The following is an 18,461-nucleotide window of genomic DNA, read 5'->3' as shown; positions in this document are numbered from 1 at the left end:
CACTGTCAAAAAGTGGAGCCGGGCTGCCTGGAAATTTGCTGCAACTGCCAGCTAGGCTCTGCAAGGCAGTATTGCCACTGCTGTAGCCCTGCTAGATTCCCAGGACCCCAGGTAAGGCTGCTGGGGCCTGCCCAGTGCTGGCCCCAACCTCCCCTAGTGCCCCCAGGGTAACTTGCTGTGTGCCAAAGGATGCGTGGCACCGGCATTCCCCGGGAACAAGAAACTGTGATGCAAGATGTTGCTACTTGTCCCCAGAGAACCAAATGTCCACACTCATCTGTACGCGGCCTTAGTGTTCTTTAACATTTTTTCCCCCTATGGGATTAATATTTGCTTTCTAAGTATTTAGGAGAAAGATATTAATAGAAGAGTTAAAATCAAGTTTACCACAGGGCACTTTCAAGGTAACATTTGTAATTTATATATTTTTCTTTCTTCACTATAATCGCCTATCCATAAACATAGGCCTGATCAAAACTCACTGAACTCAATCGGATTCAGATTGCAATAGATTCTGAAGGACTAGACTAAATTTACAACAGGAACGTTTTTCCCCAGAATCTGCTCCCTTATGTTGCACACACAGCAAGATTTCATTGAGTTCTAGGTCACAAGCATTCAGAGAGTTTGGAAAAACACATAATGGATTTCCAAGTAGATAAGAAAACAAGACAGGTCAAATTCTAAGCTAATCCACCTCATCAGTGTTCCTTCTGCAATTATCAAATGTGGTTAAACAAAAGGCACGTAATTATTACATTCCTATACAATTGAAAGGAGATTAGCCTCAAAACAAGATTACAAGGTCTATTAATTGAACAGGAATTAAAAGGCACACGGATTTCATAGATGCTGAGGGCTAAAGAAAGTGAGGATAATTGGGTGGGGGGAGGCAGACAAGAGGGGAAAATAAAGAATAAGGGCACTAGAACAGAAATTGAAGACACTAATAAAGAAGGAGAATAACTTTTTTCTCTAGTTAGAGAGAGCAAGAAATGGACCAATGGCTTGAAGTTGCAGCAACGTAGGTTTAAATAGGATATCAGGACAAATTTCACTATTAGAACAGTGAGGCAGTGGAACAGACTGCCTAGGGAAGTTGTGGAATCTCTTATCATTGCAGATTTTCAAGACGCATTTGGATAAGCATTGGTCAGGGATGATTTAGGCGTAGCTTTGCCTGGAATGCTCTGTAAAGAGCAATAGTTGAAAGTCCAGGAGCAACCTTCCCCCACCCCACGGGGAAAAGTGCTGTTTGCCACATAGTTGTCAGGAAGGAATGCTTTTCTTCTCTTGTTACAAGTGTGGGGTTTTTTGTTTTTCAGCTTCCTGAGGAGCACTAGGTATTGGCTGCAGTCAAGGTGGGGGATTTTGACTGTGGTGTACCAGTGCTCTTGTTGGGAATAAAACCTGGAAGTTCCTGACAAGAGGGTCTTGCCACTCTGCTCAGAGTCAGACTGATCACCAGATCTGGGGTCACAAAGGAATTTTACCCCATACTGGTACAGACTACAAAGGTTTTTGCCTTCCTCTGTATCAGGGAGCATGGACCTCTTCCTTGGATCTCTTAACCTTTCCAGCAACAGGATGCTGAGCTGTTTATAGATGTTACATTTGTCTAGGTTTAATCTGGACTACAGCCATCATTATATATATGTGGACATCTGCAGTGTGAATTAAACTTGGCTCCAGTCCAAATGAACTAATCCTAATTGAATGAGGAATAACGTTAATGCAGACTATGGAAGTCTGAACTAGGCAATTTAAATTATATTAATTAACATGTATATATGGCAGGTATATAAGGCTTGCTGTCGCTTGTGCCCACCACCAGCTGCCACCCACCATCTCTACTGCAGAAGTGCAGAAATGCATGAAAACCTCCAATGGTCACAGTTTACTATTAACCCTTAATTTGAATTGATATGGGATTTGTATGGGATAGGTTGGAAAGGGATGATTTTAGCGAAGGCAGGGGGTTGTGGTAGAAGCTTTCTAATCCTACTTTTCTGTGATTTTTTTCATGCTGGCACAACCTTGCCTTGCCATGCACTGCTTTTACATAGTGTTAGCTTCACCTTACTGTCTCCCTGTTAATTTTGTCTCATGAAACTGTATTTGGACTAGAGTTGGTTGAAATCTTTCTAACAACAATTTTCTATCAGAAAATCTGATTAAGTGAAACTGAAAAGATCTACAAGAACATTGAAACTTTCAAATGAAACCATGTAAGCCGCTTGGCTGACAGGCCAGTCAGAATGTCCTGCTCCTGGATTCACTTAAAAGTCCAAAACTTCTTAGCCATGTGGCCTGATTGCCTACGAATCGCTGGTTGCTTTACAGACCCCTTGTGGGCTATCAAGCTTTCTGGGATACATGAGTTGCTGAGCAGCTGGTCTGCTCAGCCAACAGCTTCTTAGACTACCAATACACTAAGAACAAAGGCTGGCTGCCTAGTTCCTGTTCATCTGGGTGTCTGGTATTGGGGGAGGCATGTGGACTGCCTTGCAAGGGGGTAGAGTAATCAGACTGTAAGGCAGTATGCCTGGCCTTGGGTGCTAGCTTGGCCACGGGGGAATCTGAGAATAATCAGTGGATTCTTGCAGTGGAGATTTTTAACCATGTGAAATGAAACACTGGAATTTCAGTTGCATAAAAATGTTGAGTTTTAGAGGCTTTTGCCCTGCTTCACAAAGAAAACCAGTCCAAAGCCTAAGCTTTTCATAAGATGGAAAATCTGTTTCCTAACCAGCTCCATTCTGAACGCCACCTGAGGATTAACCTCCCACCTTCCATTAGTTGTTGTTTACCCTTGTAGGGCTTTGTCTTAACAAGGCTACAATGTCAAGATGCAGAAAGGATTTTGTGATCCTTTCCAAGGGGTAGTAAGCATGTGCACTGACCTTCACAACTGTCCTCCAGGCATCTTACCAGGCCATTAATACAACATCACAGATGCAGCAAATTCACAATCTTTTCACCTTCAAAACCCTGCACATTCTAGTCTCCTATTCAGTCTATGCTCCCATCTCTTGTCATTGCACTCCCAGATAGACAGTTTCATGCCTCTTGGTGCTCTTTTCTCACTTGTGCTTCTGAACTTTCTTTTAGGCAGCTTTATATGCCCGGTACTGCTCTCTCAACTGCTATCTGAACTCATCTCTATCCATTTCTTATAGATCTCTGGAGTATCCCTGAATGATTTGCAGTGTGCATTGGAGCCTCAGATTACAAATGTGCTTTAGTGACGGAGCAACAAACTGAGTGTATTTCTGTAATACCACACATCTTGTAAGGTACTAATTCATCCCTTATTAGGTAGGGAAGTATTATGCCTCTTTTTTTTTTTTTTTTTTGCGCATGAGGAAAGTAAGGCAGAGAGAAATGTGACTTTTCCATGGTTACTTGAGGAGACTGTAATAGAGTCAGAATTTGAACTCTCATTTTTGGCTTTCAGCCCTATGACTGTTTCACAAACAGTACCATCAGTTTCTCTGCTTTCCCACTGCATCATGTGGGTGGCCAATTTTTCTCATTTCTCTGCTGTAGCACCACTCAGTGAGAGAGACATCAAAAAGTCACAGTATGAAAATGCTTCATTAATGTTCATAAAATGCAGTGATTTTCTCAGATAAAAGGTCCTATGTAACTGTAACTGATTAATATCACTACTTCTCCAGCAGGCAAGCACTCTGATGTTAGTACAGGTCTCCATGTTACAGATCTCAGCAGCATGCTCAGTTTTGGTTCACCCAAGTACATAACGGTTACATTTTTACACTTCTCTTTGAACAATGCCATATTAAGAAATTACTTCTGCTATAACCACCAAGCAACACACTCAGGTCCACACCTAGATGGGATGATCTCACTGTGATGGAATCATGTTGAAAAGACAGTGAAAGAGGGTCATTCTGACATAGAAATAGATTTTGTAGGGGCTAACAAGGAAGGAGACCAAGCTAATATGAGATGGGTACATAGCCAAACTGTTGTATTAATGCTAATCTGCTTCAATTTTCCTAGTACCCAAACCCTATTCAAAGCCTTTCCTTGGTTTAATTTCTGAAACTTAAATACTTGCACACAGGTTCATTATTGAATCAGAAGGACTCTTAGAATACAATTTTCAAGTAGCAACAATTTTCTAAGAGCAAACCACTTTGAAAACTGTATGACAATCATTACCATCATTTTTAAAAAGAAAATGCTGAATTGAACAGTGGTCTTCTAATACGCTCCTTTTCAGTTCCCATCTGGGTAAATAATTCACAACAAACAGTGCATCTGACAATTTCCCCCTTCTCCATCTCACAGAATATCCATGCTTAGATCATAATGTCCTCAAATGTGTTCACTATTTGAACATGTCTAACTTACAGACGTTCACTAAGAGAAGGGCCACATGTACATTGGTACGAATCACCAAACCAGCTAGTCAGCTGTAATAGGGATGTCTTACTTTAAAAAAACTACTCTTTTTCTTCTTGGAGATGCATAACAGCATTTCTCCAGCAGTAAAGAACTTTTCATAATTTTTAATTTGAGACGTATTATTGCTGAAATAGGAGGTAGAAAGGGGAGGGCATAACATTTCTGGAAGAAACAAATATCTGAGAAGGCTGCCAATTCTCTCCTTCCCTGGCCAAATGTGAGGAGGCTTATTGGAGACCTCTTATGATGTGCAAAAATTTGAAATAGAATAGACGGTACTCTCTTCACCCTGGAAAGATGAACAGGCACAAACAGCTCCACTACCTTGGCAGTGACTGAGGAACTGTTAGTTTGGTAATGTTCTGAACAATAGCACCGATTTGCTAGACCTATTTAGATCAGAATACCATTTAAGTGTTGCAAAGCATCTTTTTATTATCTTCATTGTCCCAATTCTCAAGCACCAGAAACAACAGTTGCTTTTTTCTGTTCATTTGGTTCACTCTTTCCACTGCTTCAGACTGACCAGTCAAGAATTAGATATAAATGAAGGGAGAACTGTCTCCTCCAGCTATTCCTATATATAGGCATATAACACAACAAGGACTAGAGGAACAGGAGCTACTCAACTGGCTTAAAAGGCAGGAAATTAATCACTTGGAAGTATATCCTCATCTGGCACCACAAGCTGCTCTGTCCTGCTGTACTTTTATATGCCAGTCAGAATTCAGTGCATTACATTAGTCGGGGCTGTCTGCTTCGCCACATGGGAAGAATGCTAACTTGATGGAGAAGGCATTTCAGACTTATGGAAGAGCTGGACAGGTTTAGAATTGGAAAGGGGACTGCTTACAGTTTCGAATGATCTCTCTGTTCTGTTTTTTGCTGTATGCTCAGATCATGTTGGCTTTCACTCCAGTTGTCTCATAATACTGATCTAATATCTATAAGGTGTAGAACAATGTCTTTCAGTAGCAGAGGGTACCACTGTACTGAGACTCTCCAGAGTCACACTGAAGGTTAGTATCACTCTGTTTGGGACGGAGAGTATCTCTTCCCTCACCTGCAATTCTAGCTGACAGTATCAAGTGAATCATAGCATCAGTGTCTCTTCCTGTTACACTTGCAACATTTTTCCTGTGCGAGTAAGGTCAGATGAATGGATGGCTTCTACACATTTGTTGTGTACCAGTTGCACTCTCCCTCATTGCTTTTAGCCAGGCTCAGAAGCTCTCTCCATTTGTTTGTCTATCTTATAGTAATTCAGTATAATCATCTGGGCTAAAGATAATGATGTTATATAAAAGATGGTTGCTTAGAGCTTGTAGTGCCAAATGTCTATAAACTACATGATTATGGGTAAGGGTCTACTCAATTCACAATTCTGGAAACTGCAAAATCCAAGGCTGTCTGCAAAATCAACTTAAAAAAAACACCTTAATAGAATAAAATGCTAACTCTCCAGTGGGGACCAGTAGTCCTTGCTGCCACTGTAGCCCAGCCTCACAGCCTACCCAGAGAGGGAAGGCCCCGGCTAGTGGGGCAGTATGAAGGGCAGCAGATAAGATGGCGTCCGCCCCCTCATCCCTCTATTCCACCAATAAGTGCTGGGGGTGGGGGAGGAGAGGAGGACAGCAGAGCACATCCAGGAAATATCTGCAGAATGTGTTTTTTGTGCTGTGACCAATCTGCAAAAACTGTGTAGGCTCACCGTGATTTAAGTAGGCCGCTATGAACTATAAAATATGAACTTTCATTTCTACCCAGAAGAACTTTTACAATTTTTCATTGATGCCTGATGAAGGGTATTTGTGCCCAAAAGCTTGCAATTAAAGAATTTTTTTTCCCCCAAAATCTTGTTGGTTTAATAAAAGATATCACCTCTGTCCATAAGCCCTGATTGCTTTTTATTTTATGGCCACGTTAACACTGAGCGGGAGGCAGGAGCAGGTTGTGCAGAGATGAAAGCATCCTTCTTAGCACATTAAGACTCTGTATAACAGGAGTGTCAAACATATGGTGCATGGGGCCCTATTATCCGGCCTGTGGTGTTGCCCTTGGGTCTGACTTCACCTGGACTGACTGTAGGCAGAGTCCAGGATGTGTGCCACATACAGTGCCATTCTGGCTGCTCCAGAAATGATGCTACACATAGCATCTGCTTCAACTGATCTGGGACCAGTGTTGGTCTTGGACTGGCTGTAGCAGGTGCTGCATATGGTGCAGTCCTCAACCAACTTCTGGGGATGCAGCAAGCTGCATGGATCTCAGAGTAGTTGGAACAAGCACCACAGGCAGTGTAGTCCAGGTGAGGTGAGCACTAATTGTAGCATGGCATATTACATGTGGCACCTGCCCCTGGTGGCTAGAGTGGGCACAAGTACTAGATTTGGCACTGGGGCAGGGGGAAGAATTGATGGGGGGTCTGGGGTCCTGGTCTGTGGGTGAGGACTTATTGACCCATTCACTTTCTGGGGTGAAAATATCCTTGTCTGCTGAATAAGGCAGGAGTCATGGGGAAACATGTAGTTGAAGATATAACCTTAATTCTACTGAAGGTTTCCTAACTTTTAAGTGTCTGACTTTGCAATGTTCTTTTAAGATAGCTTTTTGTGTACTATACACTACATTATATGTACTGTTATAGATGTGTATGTGTGTTTCTCTAAAATGTAGAGTGCATCTATAGATAACAATTTTCTCCTAGAAGATAGTAGCTTTCAGGACAAACAGATGCTGTTTGTAAAGGCAGGTTTAGCAACATGTCAAATGTCAACAATGGCACTTCCTAATCTAGTGGAAAGCAAGTGAGAAGCTAGTGGGAAGAGTAGGTAGAACAGGGATGTGCATCTAGGCTAAGTACAGACAGTCAAAAAGCCCAAGGCTGAATTTATTCAGTCTTTGCAGGTTAGCTTAAGCTGCAAAGATTGAACCAATAGGCAAATGAACAGACATTCATTTTTGATTCAGGAAATGTAGTTATATGCCTGCAGTGGCTCAAGCTAGAAGCCAGGGGGCACTAGAGCACAGCTCTCTGGCATGTAGCCAGCATGGGCTGTGTGTTCGCTTCCTCTTCCTGCTGCCCTTGAGCATGGGCGACTGGGGCCGCCATAATTAGGCAGGGCACATGCCCGCCCCCTGTAACCAGTCTTGTTGACCGGGGAGGGGGGTGGTCCCCTACAGCCAATCTCGCTGTCCGGGGGGGGGGACCCCCGCAGCCAATCCAGCTGATCATTGTGGCTGATTTCTGCAGCCACTTCCAGGAGTGGCTGCAGCCACTTCTGGGAGCAGAGGCAGCGATTGGCCGGCACTTGCAGGGGGAGCACTGGCACTCCTGCCTGCCCCCCCTGCCCATTGTGTAAGCAGCAAGCGCGGCCAGTCAGGGGGTGCACCGGTGCCCACAGGGGGTGCACGTGCACTCCTGTGCACCTCTTATGTGTCGCCACTGCCCTGAGGTCTCTGGGATTTGCAGTCCACAATCATAGCAGCAGGACTTTGCAGGGTTACTCATCACTGCCTCTTCTGCTTCCAGGTGCCTCTGGGATTTGTAGTCCACGGTCACAGCCAGCCCTAAGTAAGCAGGGCAGGGCAGGGCAGCTCCATACTCAGAGGAAGGGAAATTTAACCCCCCTCCCTGGCCTCAGACCTTAGCCAGGGTTTTGCTAGGGGGCCCAGTGAGCCAGCCCTGCCCAGCCCAGCCCAGGGCTGCAAAATGCTGGGATGCTAGGGGATTCTGATTTAATTTGAACCAGGAGGGGGTCAGGGACAGAAGTTTCATAAACTGGTTTGACCCAAATCAGTTAAGTCGGATACTACGTTCAGCCTGGTTTATCTGAAACCAGTTTCAGCCTTTTTGAAACTGGTTTATGTGCACTGAACTTCTATTCTGTTACAGGTTTAAACCAGTTTCTGATCACCTAAACCAGTTTATGTGCAACTTCTGACCCTAGCCCTGGTGACCTATGGGCTGCATGCAACCTACAGGGGTTAACATGTGGCCTTCAGTCTCTCACCAGCTGCTGCTGCTCCTATTGCTTCTTCTGAAGCAGCAGCTGGGTCTTGGGGCTTCCCCTCCCTGGCCCAGACCACCAGGCAGTACAGTGTAGCCCACACTGCTAGGGGCACTGTGCCCTGCAGTGCTACAGGGGACCTCACAAGGAGCTGAAAGTAAGGCAAGTGCATTGTAGAAAAGCGAGGAGCACCTGCTTATCTGGGCAGTGCAGTGTGTGTATGTGTGGGGTGGAAGAACCTGTTGGTGTGCAGTGCCGAGTTGCAGGTGGGCACCCACACACACAGGTGTGGGACATGTAGCCTAGAGGGCACATGTCTTCTGCTAGTTCTGCCCTGGCAGTATGTGGCCCCTGCTGGTGCAGCCCATGGGGCACATGGCCCCTGGCTGCTTTGAAGCTGGAGAGCTCTGAGGTAGAGGAAAATAAAATTTGTCAGAGCAGCATCCTGGAAGCTCTGGCTTTCCTTTTGCATCTGGCTTATTTTTACAGCTTGCTAGATGTACAAGCTGAACTATGTCTTGATCTACAATAGGCTAAAGGCAAGATTTGCATTTGGTCATGTGATCCAATTCAAATTATCCTTATCTCTGCATAACAGTTACAATTGCAGTGATTCCTTTTTTCAAGATTAGAATAGGACAGTCAGTGCATCCCTCTAGTCAGCTAGGGGACAAGTCACATTAGTACAATCTAACACAAAGGAATAGTCCTAAAACCTGATTTCCCTTTGCCCTTGCAAATTGTGGGTGAAATTTTGCTTATGCAGGCACAATTTATTCCATGTCAAAATCTATATAATAAGGGTCTCTCATCTAGTAATTAGGTGTCTAAAAACAATTTGCAAACAGAAATGATCACAGGCGAAAAGTTGCACCTATGATAATTGTCTCTTGTAAAATTGTGGCTGCAAGAAAAAAAAGACAAGCCAGTTACAAATCACCCCAAAGCAGCCTTGAAATACTATTTAGAAAAACCAGGCATGTAAAATTAAATAGATTCACTTAATTAAGATTTAGCCTGAATACAGTTTGTAGTTTTGTTTCAAATAATGAGTTTGTACAAAACATGTCTAACTTTTGGATCTTCCCAGTCTAACACTGTCTTGCTTAACATAATTAGAAATTGCACATATAAATGCTCAGGTCTACAGGGTGCTGAATTGCAGCTAGGAAGTTGATATTGATTATAAGCAACAGTATCATATACATTCTGCTATTTACCCTGTAACCTTGCAAATTACTCAACAAACAACCTGGGGTATATTTATTACCAGACCACCATTTTCTGAAGTTAGAAAAAAATGAAGTCCTTTATTATTACCTTAGACTGCTACAAAAAAATTTTAGAAATGCTGGTATACCTGTAATCCACTCATGGGTTGTTGACTTATTACTTTGCATATATGTTATATTCAGCAGAGTATAAACCCTAGGCTTTCTACCACTATTTAAACATTTTAAAGCAGAAAGGAAGAGCCAGCCAGACAGACAGACAGACACATGCTTTAGGAGGTTAGAGTAATAAATGCTCTATTTCAATACTCTCCTGAACTGTGCTTCTAAACAATGGGTAAATAGTTTAAGAAAAAGAAAATAAATATTAAAGCAGACCATGAAAACATTTCTCTCTCAGAGTACTCACATTCATCTTCTATAAACAATATTTCTTTTTCCACCCATTTTGTAAGAAAATCCCAATCATTTGTAGGATAAAGAAGGGTCCTGTGCTTTGTATTAATTGCCTTTGGTATTGCTCATTGCTTTCCTTTCCCTTTGGTAACCATTCCTTCAGGACTTGGAAGTTGAATTCAAAAATAGATTTTAATTCACTTGGAATCAAACATTCAGGCTTAACTCTTCCCAGCAGCTGTCAGACTCCAACTGAACTAAGCGCGGTGCCAATAGATTTCAATATAATCTTCTCTCCGAACGAATAGGTGGTGTTCTGTGTTGCCTGAACTTGTCTTAACCCTCCAGATGGATGGAGAGCTCTCTACAATGCTGAAAGAATGAGCTGATCTTTCCAAAAGCCTTCCCTTTTACATTCATCGACCTTGCAAGGAAAATTCTGTCTCATTTGAATTATTCATAATACTTTCTGTTCTGCCAGTTCCAGCATACATTTAAGTCATTAATATGTCATGACTTTTTCATTTAATCTTTTTTTCCTACATGACTTTCTTCTTTAACATTACCCTAACTGCTTGTATATTAATAATTAGCAGTAATCTAACTTACTAAACAAATGTGTTACCATCTCTAATGTGAATCCTTCACTTTAGGAAATATCACTTTAACTGTGCTGGCAATAAAGGATAGTGTTTGGAAACATTATACTGACTGGCTTTATTTAAAACAGTTCAGAATGTGACTGGGAAAACCCAGAATCTTGTCTTTTTTTGTAGCACTCTCAAAGCTTGTAAGCCTGTCTAACGCAGAAAACTGGGATGGATTCTTAAGCTAATAAGAAAGCTGCTTGATAACTGTGTTGTGAACTCTTCAAAGGAGGTTATTTTCTTAAGTAGTCACCAACAAATCACATATTCTTAGTCAGATTACCAGCATCTGTGCATACCCGTCACACAGGTGTTTGCCAGTGGTGGTCAGAGTCAGATCGTCACACTGGGGTAGAAACTCATAACCAATACATTAGTGATCTTCCTACAGAAACTTAATGGTTCATACTTGGACCCCAGCCACTATTCTCATGTGCAGTTAAACAAAGCATGCAGTCTCCTAGACTTACACAACAGGCTTAAAATAGGAACATCACTTATAAATTCTCCAGTTCATAGCTGCATATAATTCATGATATTGGTTCACAAATTTGTGCACAGTACAAACAGAGTATAAGAAGCTATCAGTTGTATTAATAGTTCCATCCTCTCTCTCTCGTAGATTGGCAGACAGCATCAAATAACAGACACTGTTCCCTGACCATGTCTTAGAGAAGACAAACTGACATTATGGTTCAAGGCTTGTTCAGACTTCATTACAAAAACCACCAAGAAGTCAGCAGATATATTGTGGACTGTTATCTTGTCTGAAATATTTAGGCAGCACCAAATTATGCTCCCAATTTTATTTGCAGAAGTGAGAGTAGGATTTGGCCTTTGAATTTTTTAGTAGTGTTTTGAGTTGGTCCCTGGTCCCAAGATAGTGGCCAAAGCAGACAATGAACCTGGATGGAATTGCCTGGAGCATCTCGATCCAACCCTAATAGAGCCTAGCCTATATCTCCTGGAGAATAAACCAGTCTCCATAGCAACTAGATCCTCATAATACAGCTCCACTCACCCCTCAAACCTTGTAAGTTTGTTCTCTTATATAGATAGCACTTATTAATTTAAAATCAGATCAAACAATTAGCTTGTCTACAGGAGACTAATGCCTCTTAAAATCCCTGCTGTTCAACTCATGACTAGAGGATTTGAAATTGCTGTCCTGTTATCTGAAGAGCTAAATGACATTTCACCAGCAGGAAATTCCTGCCAGTAAAATCACAGCCTGAACTCATAGCTTTTATTATCGCTTAAATTATTTTCTACACTTGATATGGATTTATTGATAAGTCTGAATTGCATACACAAGAGGAAATTGAGGTTTGGTTATATATACCAGGCCAAGCCAGCACCACAAAGTATAGCTGCAACATGAGTCTCATACCTCAGTCCACAGAACTTCTCATGTACATTCATTTATAATCATCTATTTAATTATGAATTACAATAAATGAAATACAACATGCAACAAACTGAACTAATGGGAGACGCTGGTTTTTGAGGACAGAATTTGGTCCATAGAACTGATACAAGCCACGGCTTCCCACTGTTTAATCTACCTACGTTTCCAGAATAATAATAAATAAAAACTGACAACTGGCCCAAATACTTCCGAACTTTGGAAAAGGTAGAATCTAGTTTCGAACTTGACAGATCACATGCACCTTCAAACCTTGACAGTTCACATTCAGTATAGCTAGAATGACAATGACAGCATTTTCAATTAGTATATGTTCTCTTATAATAATTGTGATTATTTATCTTTGGATGGTACCTTTGGATGGTGGCATAAATAGTTTTACCTGTGCTTTCTTTTAATCTTTTTGCTAGTTTTTAATTTAGTGTTCCCATATTACATATGGCATAGAGGGTAACTGTTGAAAGCAGTAACTGTTGAGGAGGAGGGAGATAGTTACAGAAATATATATGCAGATATATGTTATAGTTTTGTAGTATGTGTTAAAAATCTTCACAACAATTTAAAGGCCAGATCCTGGCTCCCATTTGGACTTTTTTGCTTTGTTCAAACTGTTTAAAGCACTGGGCTCCCTTTGGTGAATTTAATCTCCATCTTCTGCCAGTGGAGGGTGCTTAGGAGATGCACCAATTTAGCTTGTCTCCTGCTGATAGCTACGAGCATCCCAGAGGGGCCATGGCTGTTCTAGATGGGCTGCTCTAGATAGGATATCTTTCACTGCTCTAGTTAGAAAGCCCAGCTCGAGCAGGCAGTTTTACCAGTTCATAGCTGCAGGGCCTACCAGTATGAAACAGGCACTGAATCAATCTCTCCAAGTTTACTTTAAAACACTTTCATAAACCGTAGTTTTGAAATGTCCTGGAAATAAATTAAGATACAAATTGTTGCATTATGATAATTTGCCTTTTATCTGATATTAGAATGGTATGAATGACAAATACAACAATCCCTTAATGCAGTTATAGAAACTTAAATGCATGTTAATGTGTTTAAAAAAAATACCCTGAAACACTTGCTGCTGCTGATTGTGACAATGGCAACTCCCTATTAAACAAGATTCCTAGTCTGTGCAAACAGCCTGGCCATGACCTGGAAAACTGCACCAAGGGGGTGACAATCTGATATTTCAACTTGCATGCCACCTTGCCACCTCTCTTTCCTTGCTTTGCTCCCCTGCTCTTTGAGGCCCTAGCAGGAAGGATCAGCTGCTGAGAAAAAGCCACTCATACTGCTCAAAGAGAAATCTGGTCACAAAGAAACAAACCCATACTAAAGTGAGAAAGTGTTTTGATAGCTCCCCAAAGACTTGAGGGCACTTCTGCCACCTGAAGCTGTGCGTCAATCTGGGCCAAACTGAGCTGCCATAGGTTCAGCTCTAATCATCCCTGCAGCTGTCACCCCGCTGAGCCTTAACACATGCAGGGTCACCCATGGAATGAGTTTTGCTTGTCCACAGCTAGAGGTGCAGTTCCCCCCAAACCCCTGCACTGATCTGCTTGAAACCTGGCAGGCTTTGTGGCCTCAGCAAGAGCTACCATCCTTGCAGTTTTGACCTCTCTGTGCTGTAACACATAGATGTAACAGGAGATTTGCTTTCAAGAATTTGGGGTACAGTTCCCACAAAACCCCTGCAAAAATCTTCTTGAAACTTGGCAGGCTTTGTGGCCTCAGCATAGGCTACTAGCCCTGCAGGTTTCACTACCCTATGTTGTAATGCCTAGACATGACATGAGTTTTGCTTTCAACAATTTGGGTGGTTTCCCCCAAACCCCTGCACTGCTGTTCTTGAATCTTGGCAGGCTTCATGCACTCTGAAGAGTCTACTATCCCTGAAAATTTCATCCAAATCAGACAAAAAACAACAAAGTTACAGATATTTTATTGTTTCTCCATTATACCCTATGGCCGGATCTCCGAGGCGGCTCTAAAGCTCTTTGGAAGCTCCGAACCAGTTCAGAAGGCCTAATGAGGCCAGCGCTTCGACCCGGATGTGCTACTTTGGATCCCGAAACATCTGAATCTTCTCCAGATCCAAAGCTCTGTCCGAAGCCTTGCACAACCTTAGTTATGACTATATTTTTAGAAAAAGAGCCTAATTATCTCATTGCCTCTCTGGGCTGGAACTCAGGTGGTGAAGGAAGTGATCCAAAACATCCCTATACTTCTCCCCCCTCTTTTTTGTTGCGCCATAGTGACAATTTTTTTTCTGAAGGTGTTCTACTAATTCACAGATCCCTGATCCAAATGACCAATGTCTTGTAGAAAAGTTCTACTTTTGTCACAGACCAGCCTACCAGTTTTGAGGCTGAAATGTCTTTTTCTGTGGATTTTACACAGGAACCAAACTTGGTTTCATAATGGAAACAGTTGGAACCACTCATGGTGCAAAAAGTTTACCTCTGCACGGCCCTCTCACTCCACACAAAGGTCCAAATAATTACTTAAGCCCCCAGTGTAGTGAAACTGGTTTTTTCTTTGCTAGCTAGGAACAACCTACAGAAAATTTTATGCAGCCTACAGGAAATTCTACAGTGCTGAACAATTATATTAGGGCTGGCTAGCCTGCTGGGTAAAATGCTTACAAATGTCATAACATTAGACATAACAGCTTCCCAGGCAAACTTCTAATGACTATAGAGGCATACAATTAAGAATGTTATTTATTATGACTGATGCAGCTGGCCAGCACTTAATAGAGTCACAGAACCATCAAATATATATTTTGATTTTACTTAAAAATAGTCTGGCTTTAAAATCAGAAACAACTTTCCTGCTTTTCCATTTATCATCCAAGATACTAAGATGCATACGGTGTCCTATGCAGTCTAAAACAATGTACCAGGTTATAAATCATGGTTTTCAGTTCCCAGCATTGCTTCCTTTTTCAAGATTTGTGCTCTTCGGCATTAGGGCCACAGGCCAGACAGGCAAATGTACAATACGGTGAATTATGAACCCACTAATATTAATTTTGTTCTTGCAAAATGATGCTTTTGGTGTGCCATGGAACCACGAGACATATAAACTCCATTATCAGGGGCTTTATGGAGTTTTAATGATATCAGTTGCGTCATTTGCTGAGTGCACAGGATACCACATTAGACCAGTCTCAAGCCAGAGCCGAAATGTAGGTAAAGAAAATATAAAGATTGCAAAGCCCCAGTCTTCAACTGCTGTAACACACCAGAGGTATAGACAAGATTTTCATTTGTATATTGATTATTATTGGTTTTAAGTCCATAATGCTAGTAGTAATGGGGGCAGAACAATTTTTTTGTAATTGGTGAAAGAAAGAAAGAAATATGATTGATTCATAAATATCACAGATAGTTAAGTTTTTTTGGTTAAAGCTGGTAGGCAATCAGAAATTCATGGAACCAGGTAGACTCTTGTTAGTTCATACAGCTCTAAATAGCTGTACTCATTTGTTCATTGATCCATTGCAAATGAGAGAAGCGTGTTTGGTTACCTAACCTAGAGCTGAGTGAGTAATTTGCAATGAATTATTTATTAAATGAAGTTAGCTTCTTTTTCTTAGTGAAATATCCAGCAGCAGATTGCAATTTCCTCACATTCATTCATAAAGAAAGTTTATTTAGTGAATATCTTATCAATTGGCTTTTACCCTATGAAATATTTGCAAATATTTACAGTTTTGAGCAGTGTTATTTTCTGGTGATTGCCCAAAAACCACAAGCTATTGCTTCCCTGCCCCTTCCCCCCTTGACAGGATGGACATGCAAGCAGTTCATATGGGACTACTAGCAGCATGATGCATTCATTATCCAACTTTAAGTCATTAAGCAGATTTATACATAGAAAATTTAATAATGGAGGATCAACAGATTTATTTTAGAACTGTTGCAAACAGCTTGTATCAGAGGCCAAAGCAGCCTCATAGCAATTGCAAGAGATAAGAACAGTTTTTGGGGTGATATCTTTTACTGGACCAACTGCCTGGTCCAAGCTGTGCTCAAGGGGCAAATTAATCCTTGGCTTTCTTGTACTGGGTGATGATATTAGGACACTTTTCTAGTGTACAGGATGATATTGGGCTCTTTTCTAGTGTACAGCTGAAATTTTAGCTTTTAGCCTAATACACTTGCAAGGAATACCTTTCAAATATTTTATATAAATATTCCTTTAAAAGGAATTGCAAAGATTTACATTTACTTTCAAAATTATTTGAAAATTTGAACTTTTATGCATATTGATTGGGCACCATTTATAAGAATGTAATATTATTCTTCATAGGTGTTCAAAACCACTGATTTTTAATCTACAACTAAATTTCTAAAGTTATACCATAAACCAGTGGTTTTCAATCTTTTTTCATTTGCAGACACTTAAAAAAAACATGAATGGAGCTACAAACCCCTTTGGAAATTTTGAATGGATGTGTTGGTGCCTTTGAATCGAAAGTATGGGTATTCACATACTTTTGATTGATCATAGGGAGCTACAAAAATTGAAGCGGAAGTGTGCTGTGTGGTGGCTCGTTTAATCTTGCACTTTCCCCCATGTCCCTGCCCGCCACTGATTTGTTAGGGTGGTCCCACCACTTGCCACTCACTCCTGATTGGCAGGGTGGTGAAAACCATGCGTCACGGTGGGGTCCTTTCGGAGGGCCGTGATCTTCTCGAGGTCCCTCGCTCCGTGTCAAGGCCAGCCCAAGGCACCCTCTTATTCTCGCCCGCCACGTCTTGCTGGTAAATATAAGGTTGGGAGGCTGCCTATGACTCCCTGGGCATGGCTACTCGGGACCTCCATCCCCATGTGTTCCTGGACCCCCTGGGGTCTCCCGGTGTAATGGGTGCTCCCCAGGTACCCTAGCCTTATGGGCTGCGTGTGGCTCCTACCACCCCTAATACCGCGCCCCAAGCCTCGCTGATGTAATAGACGTTGGTGTGCCTGCACGCCCGCTTCCTGGGCCCTTCTTCTATAATCTAGCCCACTCTTGGGCCTTCTCTACAATAGGCTAGTCCCCTCTGGGACGTCCTCTCGATCCACCGGTCTTTTAGGCCCACCGCACCACTACCCTCTCTGGTACGGGCTCACCGCGCTGCTATCCCCTTTTGCCGGGGACAACCGCAGCTCCTTGCCCTTCCCCCGGGGCGCTGTGCTGCCAACCCCTTTGGTTTGGGTCCACCAGCACCCCTGCCCCTGTCCTGGGTTTTCCTGCAGTGCTAGCCTTCACCCGGGCTCGCTACGCCCGTCCTGGGCTCCTCAATATCGTCCCGCTCTCGGGCTCCTCAATATCGCCCCTCCCTGGGGCTGGGGTCTATGCACCCCGCAAGTGACGCCCTTGCTGGAGACTGGTGCACCCGTCCTGGGCTTTCTAATGTGGTGCTCCCCCTCTTTGGGGCTCACTGTGCCCACCTTGGGCTCCCTGATAAAATCACCCCTCTCTCTGGGGCTGGGGCTATGTACCCTGCACACAACCCGGGGTCTGTGTTCCCTGTCCGCAACCCACTGGTTGCGCTCCTCACCGCCAGTCACGCCTTCACTGGCGCTGTGAGAATAACGCGCCCTCCTGGTGCTAGACTGCACCCTCACTGACGCTGGGGCACCCCACCTCTATGGGGTACCTATGAGGCTCAGCCGCTCCTCTCTGAGCTTAGCTGACCTCACGACTCTGCCCTGTAACTCAGGGCCTAGTGCGCCCTCACTGGCTCTGGGGCCTCACACTCCCTTGTGAGTCCCCAATGAGGCCTCCTCCAACCCCTACAGCCTCACCCAAACCTCCAGTGTAATAAACAATCACAAAATATACTGCAAGCCTCCTGGCTGCAACTAAAACATATGGCACCCAGCCACTACAAAGTAAACCGCCTGGCTATAACCTAGCACCATTACTCCAACCTTCGGAGCGCTCATGAGCTGTACTGGCCATCGGGCTTCTACCCATCTCTCGGCCGAGGGAGCTCCTGCCTCTCCGGCTGCTAGCAGAGAGCTGCCAGCCTGGCCTCAGCCCTGGGCTTTATAAGGGCCAGGCCCTGCCCCCTACAGGCAGCTGGCTCCCCTTAGTTGCTCTGGCAACCCACAGCTGCGGCTGTTACTCTGGCAACCCCTCAGCTGGGCTCGTTATGACCTGCCAGGGCGCTCTCTCTCTCCCTGGCAGTTTCTCCTCTCTAGGAGCAGGCACCGAGGTGCCCTGCGACACCATGGTTTAAAATATGGTGCAGTTTTTGTCTTCCAGCCAGTCAGCAAAAAATGGTATGGCTGCTGGGGCTCCCTGGCAAATCAGTGGCAGGAGGCA

General features: G+C 43.1%; 1 protein-coding gene across 2 annotated transcripts in view; it reads right to left on the bottom strand.

Moving 5' to 3' along the window:
* The window catches only part of SCHIP1 (schwannomin interacting protein 1), a 551,143-nt gene that overhangs the window by 178,583 nt on the left and 354,099 nt on the right, over positions 1-18,461 (bottom strand). The window contains exon 1 of one of the 2 annotated variants that reach the window (XM_059731078.1): positions 10,086-10,271. The exons of the other annotated variant lie outside the window; for it this stretch is intronic. Coding sequence (XP_059587061.1) covers positions 10,086-10,091 — 6 coding nt within the window. The 5' untranslated portion in view covers positions 10,092-10,271. Of the gene's footprint in view, positions 1-10,085; positions 10,272-18,461 lie in introns of those variants that run through there. 2 annotated transcript variants of the gene reach the window in all.

This window comes from Alligator mississippiensis, chromosome 7 (genome assembly GCF_030867095.1).
Source record: "Alligator mississippiensis isolate rAllMis1 chromosome 7, rAllMis1, whole genome shotgun sequence".
NCBI lineage: Eukaryota > Metazoa > Chordata > Crocodylia > Alligatoridae > Alligator > Alligator mississippiensis.
The sequence above is the reverse complement of the archived record's forward strand: the minus strand, read 5'-3'. Positions and strand labels throughout refer to the sequence as shown.